This window comes from Oryctolagus cuniculus, chromosome 5, assembly GCF_051225735.1.
Source record: "Oryctolagus cuniculus isolate XC-2025 breed Fujian yellow rabbit chromosome 5, ASM5122573v1, whole genome shotgun sequence".
Lineage (NCBI taxonomy): Eukaryota > Metazoa > Chordata > Mammalia > Lagomorpha > Leporidae > Oryctolagus > Oryctolagus cuniculus.
This window is the reverse complement of record NC_142871.1, coordinates 169,449,662-169,470,070: the sequence shown is the minus strand read 5'-3', so window position 1 is coordinate 169,470,070 and position 20,409 is coordinate 169,449,662. Positions and strand designations below refer to the sequence as shown.

General features: G+C 50.6%; 1 protein-coding gene across 20 annotated transcripts in view; it reads right to left on the bottom strand.

The window, feature by feature from the left end:
• Window positions 1–20,409, bottom strand: part of EXOC2 (exocyst complex component 2) — a 248,073-nt gene that overhangs the window by 42,468 nt on the left and 185,196 nt on the right. For 16 of the 20 annotated variants that reach the window (XM_089333481.1, XM_089333492.1, XM_089333480.1 and 13 more), the window contains one exon: window positions 2,933–2,988. The exons of the other annotated variants lie outside the window; for them this stretch is intronic. In XM_089333481.1, coding sequence (XP_089189607.1) covers window positions 2,933–2,988 — 56 coding nt within the window. The remainder of the gene's footprint in view (window positions 1–2,932; window positions 2,989–20,409) is intronic. 20 annotated transcript variants of the gene reach the window in all.

The following is a 20,409-nucleotide window of genomic DNA, read 5'->3' as shown; positions in this document are numbered from 1 at the left end:
CACGGAAAAGAAAAAGCCCACAGGTCTTCTAAGCTACCAAAGTTGTGAACCGAAGGAAGGTACAGGTTTATACTTGAATTGTATTCACCGATTAATGCAAATAAAAATTTCTTTAAAAGAGCAACACTGGCAAATACAACTTTGGAGGGCATTGCTGGGTGCTGACAAACTAAACATTGGCTTCCATGCACAAGAAAGAGATAGGATTTTTACAAAAGATACCACTGAAATAGAAACACCCAGAGGCAGGCACTCCGCCCTGGTGGCTGAGACGCCGGCTGGAAAGCCCACGCAGGGCTGGGATTCTGGCTCAGCTCCCAACTCCAGCTTCCTGCGTACAGACCCACAGAGCTGTCAGACAACGGACCAAGTTTTTTTTTTTTTTTTTTAAAGATGTATTTGTTTGAGTGGCAGAGTTATAGAGGGAGGAGGATAGAAAAATTCCTATATCTTAGTATCCCGTATCTCTAATATCTACACTTAATATTTATTATTTATCTGAGTGGCAGAGTTAGAGAGACAGTCTTTCATTCACTGGTTCACTCCCCAAGTGGCTGCCATGGATGGAGCTGGGCCGATCCGAAGCCAGGAGCCAGGAGCTCCCCTGGGTCTCCCATGTACGTGCAGGGGCCCAAGCACTTGGGCCATCTTCTGCTATTTATTAGGCCATTAGCAGCAGGGAGCTGGATGGGAAGTGGAGCAGATGGGAGATGAACTGGCGGCCATACGGGATGCCTGCCCCACCAATGGTGCTGGCATCAGCTCAAGTAGTTGAATTCCTGTTACCACATGGGAGACCCAGGCTAAGTTCAACTCTGACTCTTGGCTTTGGCCAGGCCTGGCCCCAGCTGCTGTAGGAATTCGGGAGTAAAACAGTAGGTGCTCTCTTTCTGCATCTTTCTGTGCTTCTGTCAAATAAATAAATAAATACATAAATGTCTGCTTAGTGTTTTATAACAGTTAAAAAAGCAAGGAGTCAGACTTGCCTTAGAATATCAGAGTTGTAGTGGGTAAAGCCGCCACCTGCAATGCCGGCATCCCACACGGGCACTGGTTCATGTCCCGGCTGCTCCTCTTCCCGGCCAGCTCCCTGCTAATGGCCTGGAAAGAGCAGCGCAAGACGGCCCAAGTGTTCGTGTCCCTGCACTCATGTGAAAAACCCATATGAAGCTCCTGGCTCCTGGCTTCGGCCACTGTGGCCAGCTAGGGAGTGAAGCAGTGGATGGAAGACTTCTGTCTCTCTCCCTCCCTCTCTCTAACTCTTTCAAACAAATCAAGAAATATTTCTTAAAAAGAATTATCTTTAAAACAGACCCTCCTCAAGCACAAGCGCCCTCCATCCCGGTGCAAGACTCCGTTCTGCACTGGACAATAAACTCTCCAGTTAAAAACACTCCCTTTTATTTGACATGCAACATTATTTGCAAGCTTCAGCGTTTGACGCTTTCACATCCAGAGTTACTGTTATCTGGAGTTTTCTAAATGAAAGTAAATCATATTTTCTTTGTAGGTTTTTCCCGTGTTCAGACTGAACCACTAGGATTCAATCTTTGGATAACAAACACAGCGTGAGGCTCCAGGAGAATCTGGGGCAGTTTTAAGATCACACGGCAGGTAGTAAATACTAATGCCATCAGCGGACGTCCACCTGAATCACTGGGCAGCTGCGAGGGGGCTGAGAGTCCTCACGCTTCTAAACAGCCTCCCGGCCACGGTCCTGGACATGCGCACAAGCCGCCTCCCAGGCACCAGCACCGGCGCCGACAACTCCCGCACGTGCACAGCCTCTCTGCCCTGCGGCACAGCACTACTGCCGGGGAGCGACGACTGTATGCTCCAGTTCTTACAGGAAGCTAACATAGCAGAAACAGCATTTTCCCATTTTCCACAAGATCACACTGAAAACATGACTCAGTACAAACAGGTCTGTGTGATAAAATGTGGCCTGATTTAAATCATACAAAAACTTAAGCTTCACAGAGTCATTGATACACCCCCTTTTACCAGTAAAGTACAGCTGTAATGTATTTTCCTTTATGATCTAGCTGCTTCAAAGTTAAAGTCAACTCAGGAAACCAGGCAGCAGTATCTTTTAAAAAATGTTTGTTTGTTTTATTTGAGATGGAGAGAAAGACATCTCGTCCACCAGATGACTCCGAAATGCCTGAGCTGGGAATTCAACCAAAGCCTCCACGTGGTGGCAGGGGCCCAACGACCTGAGCCATCACTACTGCACATCAGCAGGAAGCAGGACCAGAACAGGGTGGGACCCGAGCCCAGCACCGAGAGGGGACGCTGGCCTCCCAAGCAGCATCTTACCTCAGCACTAGGCACCCACCCTGGGAAACATCCTTTCAAATAGTCATGAATTTACTTGTTTTTTGAAAGATTTTATTTATTTGAAACTCAGAGTTGGAGGGGAGAGAGAGAGAGGGAAAGAGGGAGAGGTGGAGAGAAGGACAGAGAGAGGGAGACAGGGAGGGAGGAAGGGAGGGAGAGAGAGAAAGAGAATCTTCCATCCACTGGTTCGCTCTCCAAGTGGCTGCCACGGCTAGGACTGAGCCCGCAGCTGCTTCTGGGTCTCCCACGTGGGTGAGGGGCCCAAGGACCTGGGCCATCTTCTGCTGCTTTTCCCAGGCCATAGCAGAGAGCTGGATCGGAAGTGGGGCAGCCAAGACTCCAACCCTTGCCTATATGGGATGCCCAGGTTGTAGGCAGCGGCTTTCCCTGCTACACCACACTTCTGACCCCAGATTTACTTTCAATTATTAGAGAAGAAGACGGTTAAACAGATGCGTGGCAGAGTCGAGCTGCATGTTATGCATCCTAAGATATATTCTGAAGGGGAAAAAGACCACCATGAGAACCATGGAGCGTCCTCCTCTGCTTTTTCCTTATCCGCAGGTGTTAGGAACATCTAATGACAGCTTACCTCGGCATGCACAGCAATTATGTTCACCAGCGCTTCTTTCAAATAGTTCCTGACACCTGGAAGCAAGAAGGGGCGGGAGAGACAGTGAGTGGAGACACAGCCCTCCTCCCGCCCGCATCGCTGTGCACGCGCTGCTGCCTCTGCGCTTTTCTGAAGGAGACACAGAGAGTCTCTGTCTACTTCCTTTTGAGAACCAAACGGTGAAAGGACGATTTTCATACTGGTCAAAAAAAAAAAAGAAAAAGAAAGACAAGAAAAAGTGGCGGCGCGGGAGACAGGGTTGGAGCCTTCTTCCGTGGTTTCTCACTTCCGTCACTCTTGGTGCCCTCTTGATCTGCTGGCTTCACAGCCACTTCAGGAGCCCTTGAGGTCTCCACTCCAGGGACGACAGACAAAACGCAGGGGACAGGGCAGGACGGCCACGAAGCCCACAGAGCCTACTCTGAACGTCTGTCACAGCGTCTTACATCCGAGGTGAAAGTCAAACCTCTTCTGATCTTAAGGAATTGTTTCCAGGAGACGCTTTGCACAAACCTTGCTGAATCTGACTGCAAAGCAAGTTAACGATCACACAGAGGAAGATTCTGGATTCTCAGGATTAATGAAGACTTCTTTACTGAACACCAGATTTAAGAGTGCAAGGTCTGAAGTCACTGCCGTGGCTCACATCCACTTCATACCTACCAGCTGTGTGATTCTGGGCAGGAGGACCACAGCCCTGCCAGTATCTCATTTCTCTAGTGGGTATAAGAACCGCACCTATCGTGTAGGGGGGTAGTGCATGCAAGGCCCAGGACTCACAGCGCTCGTGAGACCTTGCATGATCATGACTTCGTGAGAGCCAAAAAGTAAAAGAAAAATGGTGCTTTATTGTAAGCCCAGAACATACTCATTTGAACTGGATATTTCAGAATGCCTTCTAGAAATAACTGCACACACCAAGAACCTTCTCAACAGAACAGGGAAAACTCCATGTTGCAAAATCATGACCAATTGTAGCAATATGAAGAACAATCTCCAGGGACTGCTGCTGTGGCACAGTAGGCTAAGCCTCCTCCTGCAGCGCCAGCACCCCTTATGGGCACCAGTTCTAGTCCTGGCTGCTCCTCTTCTGATCCAGCTGTCTGCTATGGCCTGGGAAAACAGTGGAAGATAGCCCAAGTCCTTGGACCCCTGCACCCACGTGGGAGACCTGGAAGAAGCTCCTGGCTTTGGATTGGCCGAGATCCAGCTGTTGCAGCCATTTGGGGAGCGAACCAGCAGACGGAAGACCTTTCTGTGTCTCTCAAATAAATAAATAAAATCTTAAAAAAAATAATCTCCTAGAATGTCATCTGTGCTGCTGATGACTTAGAAAAGTTGAGGGAGAAATCAAAAGAACTAAAATCCGCTTTCTGAATTGGCCCTTACAGCTTCCAAATACACGACTACTAGCTTTTGATTCTGTCGCATGCCATGGTGTTTAGTGTGTGCACCGCTGTTCTTCTGAGTAACCGGTTTCATCGACATTTCTTTGGGAAATGAAGTAACGCCATTTTGCTGATGAAAAGCCAAGGAAGCTGGGTAGAGAGTAATTACATAAAATACAGAAATTAACGGACTCTTCCTGATTGCAAAGTACGACGTCTGATCAGAGAGCAGAGGAGAGCACGGGGCCTACTACAAGTGAAAGTGAAATCAACCGGCTGGGAGACCAGAGAAGCTGTCTTCCTGCCAGAGGAAAGCCACACAGAGGTTCCCGTGGCGGTGCACAGGGGCCCTGCCCTGCTCTCACTCCTGAGCAGCCCTCCAGGCATGTGTGCAAGGCACAGGGACGTGCAGCTCTGGCTCAGGGCTCCCAGCCACATGCCCAAGTACACATGTGTACATGCAGGTACACACCTGCACAGGGGCACTTCAGAAAGTTCATGGAAACCCTGTCCACTGAACTAAGAGAGAAGTTCGCTTTGGTGCAAAAAAAAAAGTTGAAATCTGTGCATAGGTTTTTCATAAGCATTTTCCATGATGTTTTTGAAGACCCCTGTATGCAAGGCCATATAAGGCCTGTGAAATCATTTGACGCCTCTCGAAGCAACTGCAGGTGGGACTTGAAATTCAGTAACTCTATGGCAGGCTAATTTTTAAGCTGATAATTTTGTATGGCCTGCAAATTTTATATAAAAGAAAAAAGGTTCCCCAGCCCTGGACTCCAGCATCTGCAGGCTGTGGTGTGTTTGTTCTTGGATACTGAGGGAGGACTGTGGATGCTCCAGATCTAAATAATAATGAGTTGACCAAGACCAGAGCAGCGTGGGAACATGAGGCTGGGTGTGTCTCGTGGCCTTTCCGGGTGTGTGTGTGTCTGTGTGTGTGCGCGCGTGTCTGTGTGAGAAGAAAGCAGGACACAGGGTGTAAGAGCACGGAGAGGACGACACCCCAGAAGGACCCTGGGCTGTCAGAGGGGACCTGGCCCTACACGTGCCGTCCAGCAGCCGAGGCCCTGCAGGGAATGACACAGGGATTAAGTTTCAAGGGCCCCTGGACCAGAATCTAACTTTCGGTTATGGCACTATTTTCTTGCTTCTTTATTTGGAAGGCAGAGCTAGTGAACAAGCGAGAGAGACAGATCTTCCATCTGCTGACTTACTCCCCAGACGGCCACAGCACTGAGGACTGGCCAGGCCGAGCCAGGAGCCAGGAGCACCGGCCAGGCCTCCCACACGAGGGTCAGGGACCCAAGCCCCTGGGCCTGCTGCCTCCCAGGTGGCGCTGAGCAGGAAGCCAGATGGAAAGCAGAGCGAGGACATGAATCCAGGCCTCCAGGGTGGGATGTGGGCACTGCAACTGCTGAGGCAAACGCCCACGCCTGGCACCATTTTCCAAGCAGCTGTGACCATGACAAAGGGACCACGTGTGGTTAATTTTGGTGGTAGAGGTCGAATCTCTTCCCACTGCACTTTATCCTGATTTTAATATCATCCACATTAATGGCTGATGACTGTGTTCAAGTTCAATCAGGTGACAAAAGGAAGAGCTGGGATTTGAATTCTGGCTTACCAAATACTAATTATACACGACCTTTCAGGCAACTGCCTACCCTGTGACGCCTCTCAGGGTAGAGATTATTATAATAATGCAGAGATTATTATATCTGTTTTGCTAACAAAGGTGTCAGGAAAATGTAATGCATTTTTCCCCTCATTCTTCAAACATTTAATGTGAATCGATCATGTGCTAGACACCACCAGGTGGTGGGATATGAAACTGAGCAAAACCTACCTGACACATGCCCCTCCCACCCCACCCCACCCCCCAGCCCTTAGGGAGCCCAGAGTGCAGTGGGAAGGAGCCCTCTGTCAACTCGGTACAGGCACAACTCACTCAGCACAAGCTGTGGTGACTGGAAAAGGCACGTGGATTTCCTGGTGAGTTCCAGCACCACGACTGTGTCAGGGCCGTCACTGAGCTGCGGCGGGTCCTGGTTTGTGGGTGAAGTTCCTTCGAGGGGTGTGGGAACTGCTCGACAGCTGGCCCTGACTGTCACGAGATGATGACAGCAAGCAGCCGGCGCAGGGCACGTGCAGCCTGCCTGCCGCGTGAGTGCTGCGACAGGCCTGCCTCTCCCGGTGCCCTCCCTCGCTGGCCTCACGGGAGGCTCCCTGGGAGCAGGGATTTTCACGGAGCTCTTGCCGTACCTGGCGCACTGGTTGTGCCGAGCACGGCTGGACGTCACCTACGCAGGACAGTGAGGGAAGCCCTTGCTCCTGCAGGGAGAGGCGCCATGACACGGGCCGAATCAGGCTGGACCTTAAAAGCTCGTGCTACTCATTCATTGGTCATCTCGGGACAAGTTTTGGAACTGCTCTTCAGTTTCTCTTTGTAAAACTGAGTAACATTTATTAAATGCAAGATTTTCTTAAAGAGACATATTTATTTTATTTGAAAGGCAGAGGTACAGAGATAGAGGGAGACAGAGAGACAGAGAGAGAGAGAGACAGAAAGGGAGGGAGGAGAGAGAATTTTTCATCTGCTGGTTCACTCTCCAAATGGCCACAACCACCAGGTCTGGGCCAGGCAGAAGCCAGGAGCCAGGAGCTTCTTCTGGGGCTCCCAGGTGGCTGCAAGGGGCCAGGGACTTGGGCCATCGTCTGCGGCTTTCCCGGGCCATAGCAGAGTTGGACGGGAAGTGAAGCAGCCAGGACGTGCACTGGCGCACATGCGGGATCCCGATGGAGGCCGGAACAGGAACAGGCACTACACTACCAGTGCAGGCCCCATAAACGAAATGCTTTTAAGAGGCTAAGGGTGCACCTGCTGGACGGTGGGCACGGAAGAAAGGGGAGGTGCTCGGACTGGTTCCTGCTGCCACCCTCCGGCCCTGGTATTTCTAGATGCTGCTCGTGGATCACCCCTCCTGTCCTCTGGGGGAGCTATGTCCCTCTCTCCCACAGTGTGACCACTGATTGATATCGACCTCCCCTACTGGACCGGGAACTCCACAAACATAGCCATCAGCTGTCACTCTCCTCTGTACCCTTAGCGCACGTCACAGTGGCTGGCACATAGTAGGTATTCACAAAATATTCAAGAGTGAAGGAATAAAAAAGGTAAAGACCACACCTGTCTCAGTGACTACTAAGTTTTTGGGACCCGATCATCTAAATAAATCACTAAGTGAACACATAAGAGAAAAACTTCAACACGTGTAGGAGTCTATGATGGCCGCAGCCAAGACACCGGAGAGACGCTGCAGTTCACAGCAGCAAACGTTCCCGGGGAAGGCGTGCCTCTCTGACTTCTGGCAGGGCCCCGGAAGAGGACGACAGGCCAGGCCTTCTGAGGTTACCATTTGAATAAAGACAGGACAACAGTGACGCTGCGGCCCGAGCTGCTCGCTTTCAAATACGCTTTCTCTGTCAGGCTCTCCGCCGAGAGCGTCCTTCCAACCGTGACCGTCGGGTATCTGCTGAAGGCTCTCCGTGCCCCAGACGCTTAGGAAGACGCCCAGAGGGGTGAGGACACGGCGGACACTCCCTCGGTGTGTCGGAGTCCTGGGCCTCAGCTTGGGCGCCCGCAGGCAGGGCCGTGAAAGGGCAAGTGTGTGGCCCAGACACTCTCAGTGTGGACAGGGTCTGCAGAGAAAACGGGGCAGACCCACGGGCTCCTTGGAGCTTACACATAAACAGCGTGTTACTATGATGTCGTAGGATTGTTTTTGCAAAGGTTACTCTTAGATAATCCCCCACAACTTTCCATGTGATTTAAGCGAGGGAATGAGAAACAGCTTCTAAGCACTTGCAGTATGTGTGTCTACTCTCTGAATATGAAATTAGAATGTGTCATGATAGCTGACAAGTGTCCCCACCCACGCAGCGTTGGCCTTGACTGCCACTGAGCATGGAAATTCCCCCTGGAGAGGACGCGGCCGCGGCGACTCTGAGCGAGGACTGGCAGGCTGCAGCCCGCAAGGTGGGCTTCCTCCCGGTCAGCCAGCGCAGCCTCACCCTTCTCCAGCCACAGGGAGCTCAGGGTCACAGTCAAAATGAAAACAGCAGCCTCTTTCTTGGTGTATTTGTCAGTTTCTCCTCTTAATCAAGTATGGAGGGTGCCTGATTCTGGAACAGGCTCACTATTAAGAGTATGTGCGGGCGCCCATGTCACATGCCAGACATGACTGCAAGTTCTGGGCACACAGCCGTTCCTGCACACGTGCGCGCACGCACACACACACACACACACAGCCGCTTCCTCCTTGGCACGCCTTGCATTCAAGTAGACACACACTCAGATTTAATAAAGCCAGTGCCTGTCAGCCACAGGGCAGACAGACGCCTTCTCATCTGTACTACTGGAATATAGAAGTACATCTGTACTTCTATCTCAACTACTGGAATTCGTAGAAGACTTTGGTAAAGTGGCAGGACATAAAATCAATACATAAAAATCAACAGCCTCTGTATACACAGACAATGCCATGGCTGAGAAAGAACTTCTAAGATCAACTCCATTCACAACAGCTACAACAAACAAAAACAAAAACAAAAAAGTAGACTGAGGAAGGGAACCACGGCCAAACTGTTCTGGCCAATGGTGAAACCACACAGGCAGCCGGTGGGGTCCGTGCTGAGGAGGGAGACAGCATCTCTCACGCAAATGCTCCTTCGCGCCCCCGCTGAGAAGTCTGCGCTCCTCCTGTGCCCGTCTCACGGAGCAGTGCTCAGCGGTCAGTAACTCCCACTGCCAAACGTGCAGCTGGGTATTGGAGTGCCCTGACACATCAGTTCATTCCTGTGAGCTTCAGGTTTTCTTTAACATGTGGGAAGACGCTTTGTAAGTTACACAGTGCTATACAGATAGAGACTTGATTCTTATTATTAAAAATTTGGACAAATTTGCTAGGTAGACCACTCGAGAGAAATGTCTTCATTAAAGAACTGAGTATCTTGGGGCCAGCGCTGTGGTGTAGTAGGTTAAGCCTCCACCTGCAGTGCCAGCATCCCATATGGGCACCAGTTAGAGTCCCAGCTGCTCCACTTCTGATCCAGCTCCCTGCTAATGTACCTGGGAAAGCAGGGGAAGATGGCCAAGTGCTTGGGCCCCTGCACCCATACATCATATTAACAAATCGAAGAACAAAAACCATATGATTATCTCAGCAGATGCAGGGAAAGTATTTGATAAAATACAACACCTTTTCACGATGAAAACTCTAAGCAAATCGGGTCTAGAAGGAACATTCCTCAACACAATCAAGGTAATTTATGACAAACCCACGGCCAGCGTCGTATTGAATGGGGAAAAGTTGGAAGCCTTCCCACTGAGATCTGAACCAGACAAGGATACACACTCTCACCACTGCTACTCAATACAGTCCTGGAAATTTCAGCCAGCGCCATTAGGCAAGAAAAAGAAATCAAAGGGGTTCAAATTGAGAAGGAGGAAGTCAAACTAGCCCTTTTTGCAGATGACATGATTCTATATCTAGGGGATCCAAAGGACTCCACTCAGAGACTATTGGAATTCGTAGAAGACTTTGGTAAAGTGGTAGGATATAAAATCAATACATAAAAATCAACAGCCTTTTATATACACAGACAATGTTATGGCTGAGAAAGAACTTCTAAGATCAATCCCATCCACAACAGCTACAAAAACACAAAAACAAAACAAAAGAAACAAACAAAACACCACGTGGGAGTCCTGGAAGAAGCTCCTGGCTCCTGGTTCCGGATCGGCCCAGTTCTGGCCACTGCAGCCATTTGAGGAGTGAACCAGCTGATGGACGACCTCTCTTTCTGCCTGTAACTTTGCCTCTCACGTAAATAAATAAATCATTTTTTTTAAATAAAGAACTGAATATCCAATAATCTGGACTGATGAAATCTTTGTTCTTAACTTTTTGTATTTTGAAAATTGGATAAAGCAAATGTTCATCAAAAAAAAAAAAAAACAAAAAACCTGAAAACGATTCAGCGGAAGCTCACATAACAATCAATAAGAGCCCCTCCTCCACCCATCACCCCAGCAATCACAACTCTGGACAACGCAATCCTTCCAGACTTTTTCCCTAGCAATACATCTTCTTTCCTGAAAAAGCGACATGACACTACACATCCTCCTCACACCTGATTACTCCTTCCCATAATCTAGCTCTTCGGTTTTAATCATCTTTATTTTTTGGAGGCGTTTAGGATTCGCAGAAAGAGGAAACAAGCCTGCCCAGCGCCGCCGAGCTCCGGCTCCCGGGCCCTCCCACGCAGAGCCTCCCCAGGGCCAGCCTGCGCGCCGCGGTGCTGCCTGCACAGTCGACGTGTCGACGCGAGGGTTGCTCATGGTGTTGCGTCTTCTATAAATTCGGCCGCAGCTAGGACATGCATCTGCCGTCAGTGTCCCGAGTATTTCACAGTCCGAACGGCCCTCTGTGCTCCCTCTCCTACCTCCCCCTTCCGCCCTGCTAGCTCCCGGCAGCCACTGCCCCCTTCCCTCTCCCGCGCGCCACGCAGCTGCAGTTGTCCAACGAGTGGGCTTTTCTCGTTGGCTTCCTTCCTCCAAGTCCTCTCGCGGTCTGAGCGCTCGACTCTGCGCGGTGTAGTACTCCATCATCTGCGCGCACCACCTGCCGGAGTACATCTTAGCTGCTTCCAAGTTTCGCCAACTACGAATAAGGCTGCGAGGAACACGGGTGAGCGGGTTTTCGTGCAGGTCCAAGTTTTCAGCTCCTCTGGGTGGACGTCAAGCAGCGCCGCTGCGGGATGCCACGGTCAGGGCGCGCCTCGTTTCCGAGTCTGCGGCTTGTCCTCCCAAGCGGCCGGAGCACTCTGCAGTCTCACCGCAGCGAGCCAAGCTGCTGTGGCAACGTCCCTGGGGCACTTGGTGTGTCAGCGCTCTGGGTTTGGTCCTTCTAAGAGGAGTGTGCTGGTATCCCACTGCTGTGTTCATTTACAAATCCCTAGTGAGGCATGACGCTGAGTGTCCATGTATCTTCCTCGGTGAGGTGTCTGTTAAGGTCTCTGGCCTGTCTTCCAAGCAGACCTTCTTCCATGATGACAACTCTACCTTATAATTCCCAGCACCTGCCTGGTATCCTCCAACATGGGTGTGTCATGATTCATTTAACCACGCTCTGATTGTTACACAGTGATGTTACCTTTCTGTGTTCGGTACTATAATTCTGCAAGGAACACAGGTGCCTGTGTCCTAACAGAATAATTTCTGTAAGGAATCTTTCTGAAAGTGCAATTGATGAGTCGGTAGGTTTCCTCTTTTGATGGACTCTGTCAGGCTGTCATTCAAAAGGCCATTCGAAATGACACGCTTGTTTCTTCATGCCTTCTATTTTAACATGGATTCCCTGACTGCAACAATTAATAGTTTCCCTAATATACGCTTCTCCTCCAGGTAGCTTCTCCTCCGGTATTTACTAGTCCGTTTAAAACATTCTTAAAACTCCCTTGATAAAACTTTTCATTAAAACAACATTTTAAGCAAAACAGAAAGGTCAAAGGAAATTTACTAGAAGTTACACAAGACTCCTACCAATCTGACTGTGTGAGATGTGTAAGGGAGCCGAGGAGGAAGGGCACTGTGTAGTTACAGAAAACAACCGCGATTCCACCCGTCCTATACCAAGAATGCAAACCTTTCCATGAAGCACTTCCTGTCACACTTGGACAGACGCAAGGGCTCTGCCTCGTGTTGTTGTGAAAGATGACAGCCTGCAGTCAACACAGAGCAGTCAGGCTCTGGAAACTCTGGAGTTGCTACTACCTCCTGTGTAAACCACATTTCCTGTTTTTAACCCTGTGCCCTAAATCAGTTATTACTCCTAGTCTACTGACAAAAATAGATCAAAAATACTATAAATATCCCACAATGTACTTTTTTTATTGTCAAACTGAAAGAGTACATGAAAGAACTTGGGTGTTGTTTTGTTAAGTGATCAGCTCTTCAATTAGACTCTGAAGGCCTAGCAAAATTACTGCCTATTAAGAAAAGGTACCCAGAAAGTCTATCTGCGTTGACCAGACAGAAAGGCCTACATCTCCTGCGGCACGATCAGCGTCTGCTGGGACAGAGAACGGTGATAAGCCCCCGGCTTTCACGATTTAGCGTACTTGCTCTCAAGTTGATGAGTGCCTCCTCCTAGACAGCAGACTTCTAACCCGAACCTCTGAAGAAGGGTGCCCTCCAGGTGCAGTGTCTGAGAACTGCTTCGGCCGCTACAGCTTTCTGTCTTCAATCCCAGGATCCTTCCCCCGCCTTTCCTTTCTTCTTCTTCTTCTTTTTTTTTTTTTTTATTTAATCAATATACTCTCCACTGATCAATAAGATCAGTGTGAATAGGAACACTCTTTTAGCTAACAGAAAACATCACCAGCAGCAGAAATAAGTGAAATGATTTCATGGTTTTTTTTTTTTTTTCCCTCAATAACGATTTATATTTTTAAGAGTTCAGCATTTGTAACTTTCACAAACAGCTTTCAAGACTCAAATTACAGGCAAGAGAAACAACTGCCCTTCTCATTTCAAAAGTTAAAGCATGCAGGCCACAGCTGTAGTGCAGCAGGCAGAGCCACTGCCTCCAGCAGCAGCATCCCAAGTGGGCGCTGGTTCGAGTCCCGGCTGCTCCACTTCCCGTCAAGCTCCCTGCTAATGGCCTGGGAAAGCAGCAGCGGATGGCCCAAGTGCCTGGGCCGCTACCACCCTTGTGGGAGACCTGGATGGCGTTCCTGGCTCCTGACTTTAGTCTGGCCCAGTATTGGATTTTGTGGTCATCTGAGTGAACCAGAGGATGGAAGAGCTCCATCTGTCTCTCCTTCTCTCTCTCTAACTCAGACCTTCAAATGAAAAACAAATCTTTAAAAACAAGAAGTTAAAGAATGAAGTATAAAACAGACCATGGATTATCCTGACATATAACAGTTTGGGACACTTCATGCAGTTAGTGTAAAATGTCACTTTCATCATTCAGAAGCTTGATGCACTAAATTTTGGGCTTAAAGGTAGGAAGTTAATTTAACAAGACTGAAAAATTATACTTATTTGTTTCGGGTTAGTCTTTTGGCAAATAAAACATTTTTTTATTGGAAAAGTGTAAGTGACAAGAAAACAGGATCCATTCTACACATGAAATGAGCATCTGCCGTACACCGTGAACGGCCAGTCCTGGGCAGAGCACTCCCTCCACAGGTGGGTCTGGGGGTGACTGCTCAATTTTCAAATTCCCAGGAAGTCTTTTTTCTTAAGTAATAATAATGATTTCAATGAAATTAAAATATTCGTGAGACGCATGGCTCAGGCCGAATCTGGGCTCTGTCCCCTAGCTGTGCGGCCCCTGTGGGTGAGTGAGTGGAAACCGGGAAGCCCCCCCCCGCCCCCCCCCCCGGCCAGTGCTCGGCAGATTCTGGAAAGCGCTGGGTGGTTCTGTCCTGTCACCGAGCAGTCACTGCACTGCTAAGACTGGACTCGTTACCATGGAACACAGGAAGAGCTAATAAGGGACAGTCTCCAGATGGCCACAATGGCTGGAGCTGTACAGATCCGAAGCCAGGAGCCAGGAGATTTTTCTGGGTCTCCCATGTTGGATGCAGGGGCCCAAGAACTTGGGCCATCTTCTACCGCTTTCCCAGGCCATAACAGAGCTGGATGAGAAGTAGAGCAGCCGGGACTCGAACTGGCGCCCAGATGGGATGCTGGCACTGCAGGCGGTGCTCTACCCGCTATGCCATAGCGCCAGCCCCTAGTATTTCATTTTCAACAGCGCACACTTAAAACCTCAAAAGGCCAGCCCTGGAGCTGTGATGACCCATGCTGTTCCCTGGCTCCCGACGTGCCGTTCCTACAGCCATGCACACCGGGGTCTCGGCTGCAGTCCCACAGGCACCTGAAAGCAGGCCGATGCCTGAGCAAACACCCAGGCCCACAGGATTCTCAGAGCATCGGACTCCAGTTGCTTGCCCAGGAGTTCCTTTGTTTGACACCTGTCGAGAACTTATCACATAAGGGGCTCCCTGCAGTGGGGGCTTCAACAGTGACCAAGGCACTGTGCCTGTCAGGATGCACAGTCCAGGAAAGCGGTCTTGGAAGTTTCTGATTGCTCAAATCAGAGGTAAAAGAGTGACTGGGCCTGCTGGTGTGTGTGTGTGTGTGTGTGTGTGTGTGTGTTTCTAGTGATATAAACACGTCACCTCTAATTTATAAATATATGTACCACAATGTTAATGTATTCTGTATACCACAAAAATATATATGAAATAAAAATTTACAAAACTCCCTATACAAAACTTAAGAAAAATATCAGAAAAGGAAGAAATGAAGAGGAAACAGTGATCACTCGTGTGGTTCAGCTAAGATATGTTACAGCTCAAAGACCACCCAATGATCTCAGCACTGGGGGCAACAGCCGGTGCACTTCCTGCTCACGGCTGCATCCAGGCAGGTCACACGGGCAGACTCCTGGGCCTCGCAGGGATCCGGCCTCAGAGAGGCTGCTCCTTCCCACATTCTTCCCAACCACCCGAGCGGGGCAGAGTGGGAAGAGCAGGAGCTGGTTAGCTCACGGCACGGTCCACAGGGCTGGGCCAGGCCTCCGTGGGTACAGAGCCCAAATCCTTTTCCAGGGAGCAGAGGAGGACGAGACAACGATCCACAATTTACAGTCAGCTTGGCGCTCAGCAGTATAGAGTGGTTCAGAACTGAAGCTGAAATGACTGAGGGTCTATCTTTAAGTTCACTGTACTTGGACACTTGGCTCTAGGGGCTTCTGTAGCTAAGAAACTATGACCCAGCGGTTTGGAAGAGTATCGGCAAGAGGTGCGCAATGGGCTCCGATGACTAACCGACTGTCAACGCTTTCAGGTCGACTGATGCTGCCTCCCATCTCTCTCAAAATCAAGCAGAATTACATAAGGTAAAGTGCCCAGCCCTCATATATACAGCCTGACTCGGCTTCCCTTTTGTGACACATATACCTACGTCCAGTATCCCAGCAGACCCGCCGTGCTGCTTCCTGGTCCAAAGAGTGACTGCTATCCTGGCCTCTGTCCTCAGAGGCTGCGGTGCCGGCTCAGGATCACCGGAGGTGAGCGGGACGCATGCTTTCCTGGCTCGCTTCTTCCTCCCAACACTCCCACCCGTGAGAACGGCGGGGGCTGCTGCACACGGGGGAGCGTGCCTGTCTTCACTACGGCACAGGACTGTACGCCGTGCCCGTCTCATGAGGCACTCACTCGTTCTCCTGCTCCCAATTTCCAGCTATTCCAAACGGGGCTGTTACGGATCCAGCTGGTCACGTCTCTTGGTGGGAATGAATGCTCGTTTTTCTCAGCGAGCAGAGTGGAATGGAACTGGGTCACGGCCAGCACGCCCAGTATCTTTCAAGTGCACGGCCTGTCTGCCCGTGGGGACTGCAGCAGGGCGGCACTGGTCTGCGTGCTCCCGTGTCCACAAGTAGCCCAGCTCTAGCTTGAAAAAGAAAAAAAAAATCACTGCACTTTGCTTCCTTAGCAGAGTATAAAAAGGAGCCATAGCACAAACCAAAAAATAAGGAAAATAAAAAAGAAGAGTAGTTAGGTTTTCGGCCCAGCCTTTAAGATGCCCGTGTCTCACAGCGGGGTGCTTAGGTTGGACGCCCCCCTGCCTCCCGGCTCCAGCTTCCTGCTAGAAGACGGCAGCCACGGCCTCTCACAGAGGGGTGCTGAGGTTGGACGCCCCCCTGCCTCCCGGCTCCAGCTTCCTGCTAGAAGATGGCAGCCATGGCCTAGGCTTCCAGGCCCCTGCCACTCTCATGGGAGACCTGGATGGAGTCCCTGGCTCCCAGCTTCAAGCCCTGACTGTTTCAGATATTTGGGGGAGTAAATTAATGGACAGGAGCTCTCTCGCTCGCTCTCTCGCAGTCTCTCTCCTTCCCCCTCCCCCCGCCTCCCAAATTTTTAAAAATTGTTTTAAAAGAAGAAGAAAAAAATCCCCAAGAATATATAGCAATTTTCTTTTCATTTATACCACCCAACCGTAGAGTACAAGAATATTCATTTCTTTCCTACCATCATATTTAAAAGTCAGCGGAGGTGGCTTTCTATGGTTTCATAAAACCCAGCATTAAAGCCCTTCAATACACAAACTCGCTGAATGCGTTCTAATCACAGGCTGTCACACCGCTTATAGCCAGAAATGGCCGCAATTCCAGGAAAGAAAAATGGATGCTTCAAGTTATATTTATGAATTTACTTTGGTTGTCACTCAAAACTCTTGATTATTAGTATGAGATATTACCACCAAATTGAAGTAAATTGATCCCCAAAAGACTCCATATTCCAAGTAAACAGTCTGTGTAATAAAAAGATTTTACTAACATTGTCTTTAATTTGCTCCCATACTGCTTGGCTGTATCTTGTTCCAAACACGTAAAACCTAGCCACTAACGATTTTTGTGCTGTCTATGTGATGTCGACATTAGGCACATGCATTAGCTTGTTAATTATTTAATACATGTATTTCTGGACAGTGGTGAGGAGGCAGAAGGACAAGTCCTGGGCTTTCAACCAGATGCTGCTCCAGGCCTTATATACGTCACCAGGCCTTATACACACGTAACCAGGCCTTATGCACATCACCAGCCTTATACACACGTCACCAGGCCTTATATATGTCACCAGGCCTTATACACACGTCACCAGGCCTTATACACACGTAACCAGCCTTATACACACGTCACCAGCCTTATACACACGTCACCAGGCCTTATACACACGTCACCAGCCTTATACACACGTCACCAGGCCTTATACACACGTCACCAGGCCTTATGCACACGTCACCAGGCCTTACACACACGTCACCGGCCTTACACACAAGTCACCAGGCCTTATACACACGTCACCAGCCTTATACACACGTCACCAGGCCTTATACATGTCACCAGGCCTTATACACACATCCAGGCCTTATACATGTCACCAGGCCTTATACACGTCACCAGGCCTTATACACACACGTCACCAGGCCTTATACGCACGTCACCAGGCCTTACACACGTGTCATCGGCCTTACACACACGTCACCGGCCTTACACACACATCACCAGGCCTTATACACACGTCACCAGGCCTTATACACACGTCACCAGCCTTATACATGTCACCAGGCCTTATACACACGTCACCAGGCCTTATACACACGTCACCAGGCCTTACACACGCGTCACTGGCCTTACACACACATCACCAGGCCTTATACAGACGTCACCAGGCCTCGGCCTCCTCAACAACAAGGCGGGAGTGTGTTAAGTCTCATTCCTCCCAGGACTGCGAGCCTCTCTTCTATGTGGACTCTTAGGAAATAGTCAAGAGACTGTTATTTTAAAATACTTGGAAAGTGTTCCACCTGCATGCTGAGGACGACGCATCTGACTGGCTCCTGCCGCTTACCAAGGGTGGTGGCCAGAAGGCTGAAGCCAGCCCGTTCTCCACTGAGTGCCTTTCTCCCCGGGGCCCCATCCTGGTGCTGGGCGAGACGCAGGGGGAGAGGGCACTCGTGAGCGCAGAGGGGAGGTGGCTTAGTGGGCTTCCTGCGCTCTCCCAGGTGTTCATCTCCTACCGCAGCGTGCATGCCCACCTGCCCGTCCCGTGCCCCGAGCGTGGTTCTGAGCTGCTCTGTACTGCAGGCTCTCCTGGAGGAGGAAGACAGCCCCTCTTGGAAGCTCTGCCTGGGGACAGACTCAGGGACAGAGAACCAGGACGCCAGCTGCACACGGTGTCCAGGAGAGGAGGAGTGAGGAGGTGGGGTCCCAGCCAGGGCGGCGGGTCCTGCAGGTTTGAGAAGAGGAGGTGACAGGAGCCCAGGACCAGACCCGTGCACACGAAAAGCTTGAGAATGACGAGCAGCGAGGCTTACCCCTAAAGTACCAGTCCTCAAAGCCTTTCTCTTTCAGTTCTGTCCACAAGAGAAGCATTCAAATGGTGTTTTTGATGAAACTAACGTATCTGGCTCTACCGAGTCCCATGCTATAAACACACGTGCGGTCGTTAACGGCATGGAGGACAGACACGCGACACACAGTGTCCACCTTAGCTCTAGGAATTAATTTCCGCTGTTCCGAGCTTGTCACCCCCCAGAAACACAAAGAAATTAAGAAACGAACACACTGGTTCACGACTAGGAAGGCAGGTTAGGGAATGTGAGCGTTGGGAGTAGAACAGTTGGGGCTTCTTGTCTCTCACCGGCTCTAAAGCCGTCGGAACGTCTGTGTACGCACAGCTGCCCGGCTCAGCAGGCACGGCCAGGTCAGTCACCGAGACCCCACACAGCGCCTCCAGGGGCTGCCCTGAGCGCAAAGCCGCTGGGAGGGTTTGTTTCAGTCAGCCTGTTGGTGCTGAGTTTCACCGTTCTTCCTTAAATCCTACAGATCCTGTTAGCCAGGGACTAAAACATGAAGGCCCTTTGGTGGAGAGTTAGAATTCTGTAGGAGAGACAAGTGTAACATCTGCGAGCCATCTGAACCCCAGCTTTCTAGCGTGACGCACGTCATAAATAACTGGGACGCACACTTGCCACCGTCTTCAGTGCAAAGTAACGTTCTGGAGCAGTCTGCAGAAGAGAATAGGACCGGGGCACCCCACCCGCACTTCGCTCGCTCTCATCTCTAACCAGAGCCTGGAGGCATCCAAACCACCGAGGGTGGGAGCACGGCCGGCCCTTCACCGGCACCAGGACGGCAAGGGAGAGCGGGGCTGGGGTACAGCCGAGGCAACTCCCAGGCTATGAAGACACAATGGCCGCCGGCCACCGCGTCGAGCTTGGCCAGTTACATCACTGCACCGGCCCCCAGGCAAACAGGGGCGGGTGGCTGGGCTGCCTGAGCGGGGACCCCCGGGCCTCAGGTGTGGGGCACCCAAGGCTTCCCAGCTCTTCAGGGCAGGCCCAGGGCGCCCCGGCGACGTCCTCAGAGCGAGCCCTGCAGATGAACACTTGCAGATCTCAGTGCTGACACTGACCTCAGTGCAGCCAAGGCCAAAAGGAAACAAACTGGGGTGGAGCAAAGGACGCCAGGGTGGTGGTGCACACCCAAGGGTCTGCCGCCTGTTATCTCGGTGTTTACTAGCGCTGGAAAGCCTGTCAGTGAATTCTGGAAAGAGTCTCTCAGATCTATAATTAGACAAACAAAATCAGGTAAAGTGAGAGGAAAAAAAATCCCCAGCACTTTCCACAGAAGCTCCGAAGTGTCACAACACAGGCGCAGAACAACGCCAGAGCACGCCTGTCCCAAAGCCTGCTAACCGCAGAGACCCTGCGGAGGGCAGCGGTGGCCCCCCATCTGTGCGGCAGGAGCGGGGCTGGCTGCCGTGCGGTTCCCGGCAGAGGCAGTGGGACCCTGGAAGGCAGGAGACACTGGGTGGATGTGACTGCAGCTAACACGGCTTGCAATGGTAGAACACACTTCTGGATAAGAGTCAGTGGGAGTGAGAGATGACCAAAGGCGTGGGGGTACGTGGTGGGGGAGGCTGACACTCAGTGTGAAAGAGTAAGAGAGTGCAAGGCGATGCATCTGATAGGCTCTCATTCCTTTCCAACAGCATGAGGAAGCCACAGAGAGCACAGGACACGGGGCAGCGCGCGGGGAAGCCGCACCTGCAGCAAGCGGAGCATGCGCCAAGAGACCCCTCGGCCCCCTGCCCGAGGGGCGCACGGTGCGATCAGACGTGACTACAAATGCCACGGCAAATTCAAGCTCATCCACTACTTTCACACCACGGGTTATTTTTTAAGAATTAAAAAGAACCTTCATTCACGACCTTTGCAAAACGCGAGAACCAGTTCATTTTGGGAACAACCGCATCAACAATCAAGCATCGCTTCTGCTCCTCCTGGAGGAACTGCACTCCCAAGTAACCAGGGCTGATGGAAAACATTTTTAAATTTAGTGTTCCAGCTGAAAATCATTATTTTCCAGCCCATGGTGAGAAATAGATTACGGGAAAAATCAGTAACGGTGCTGAATCTGT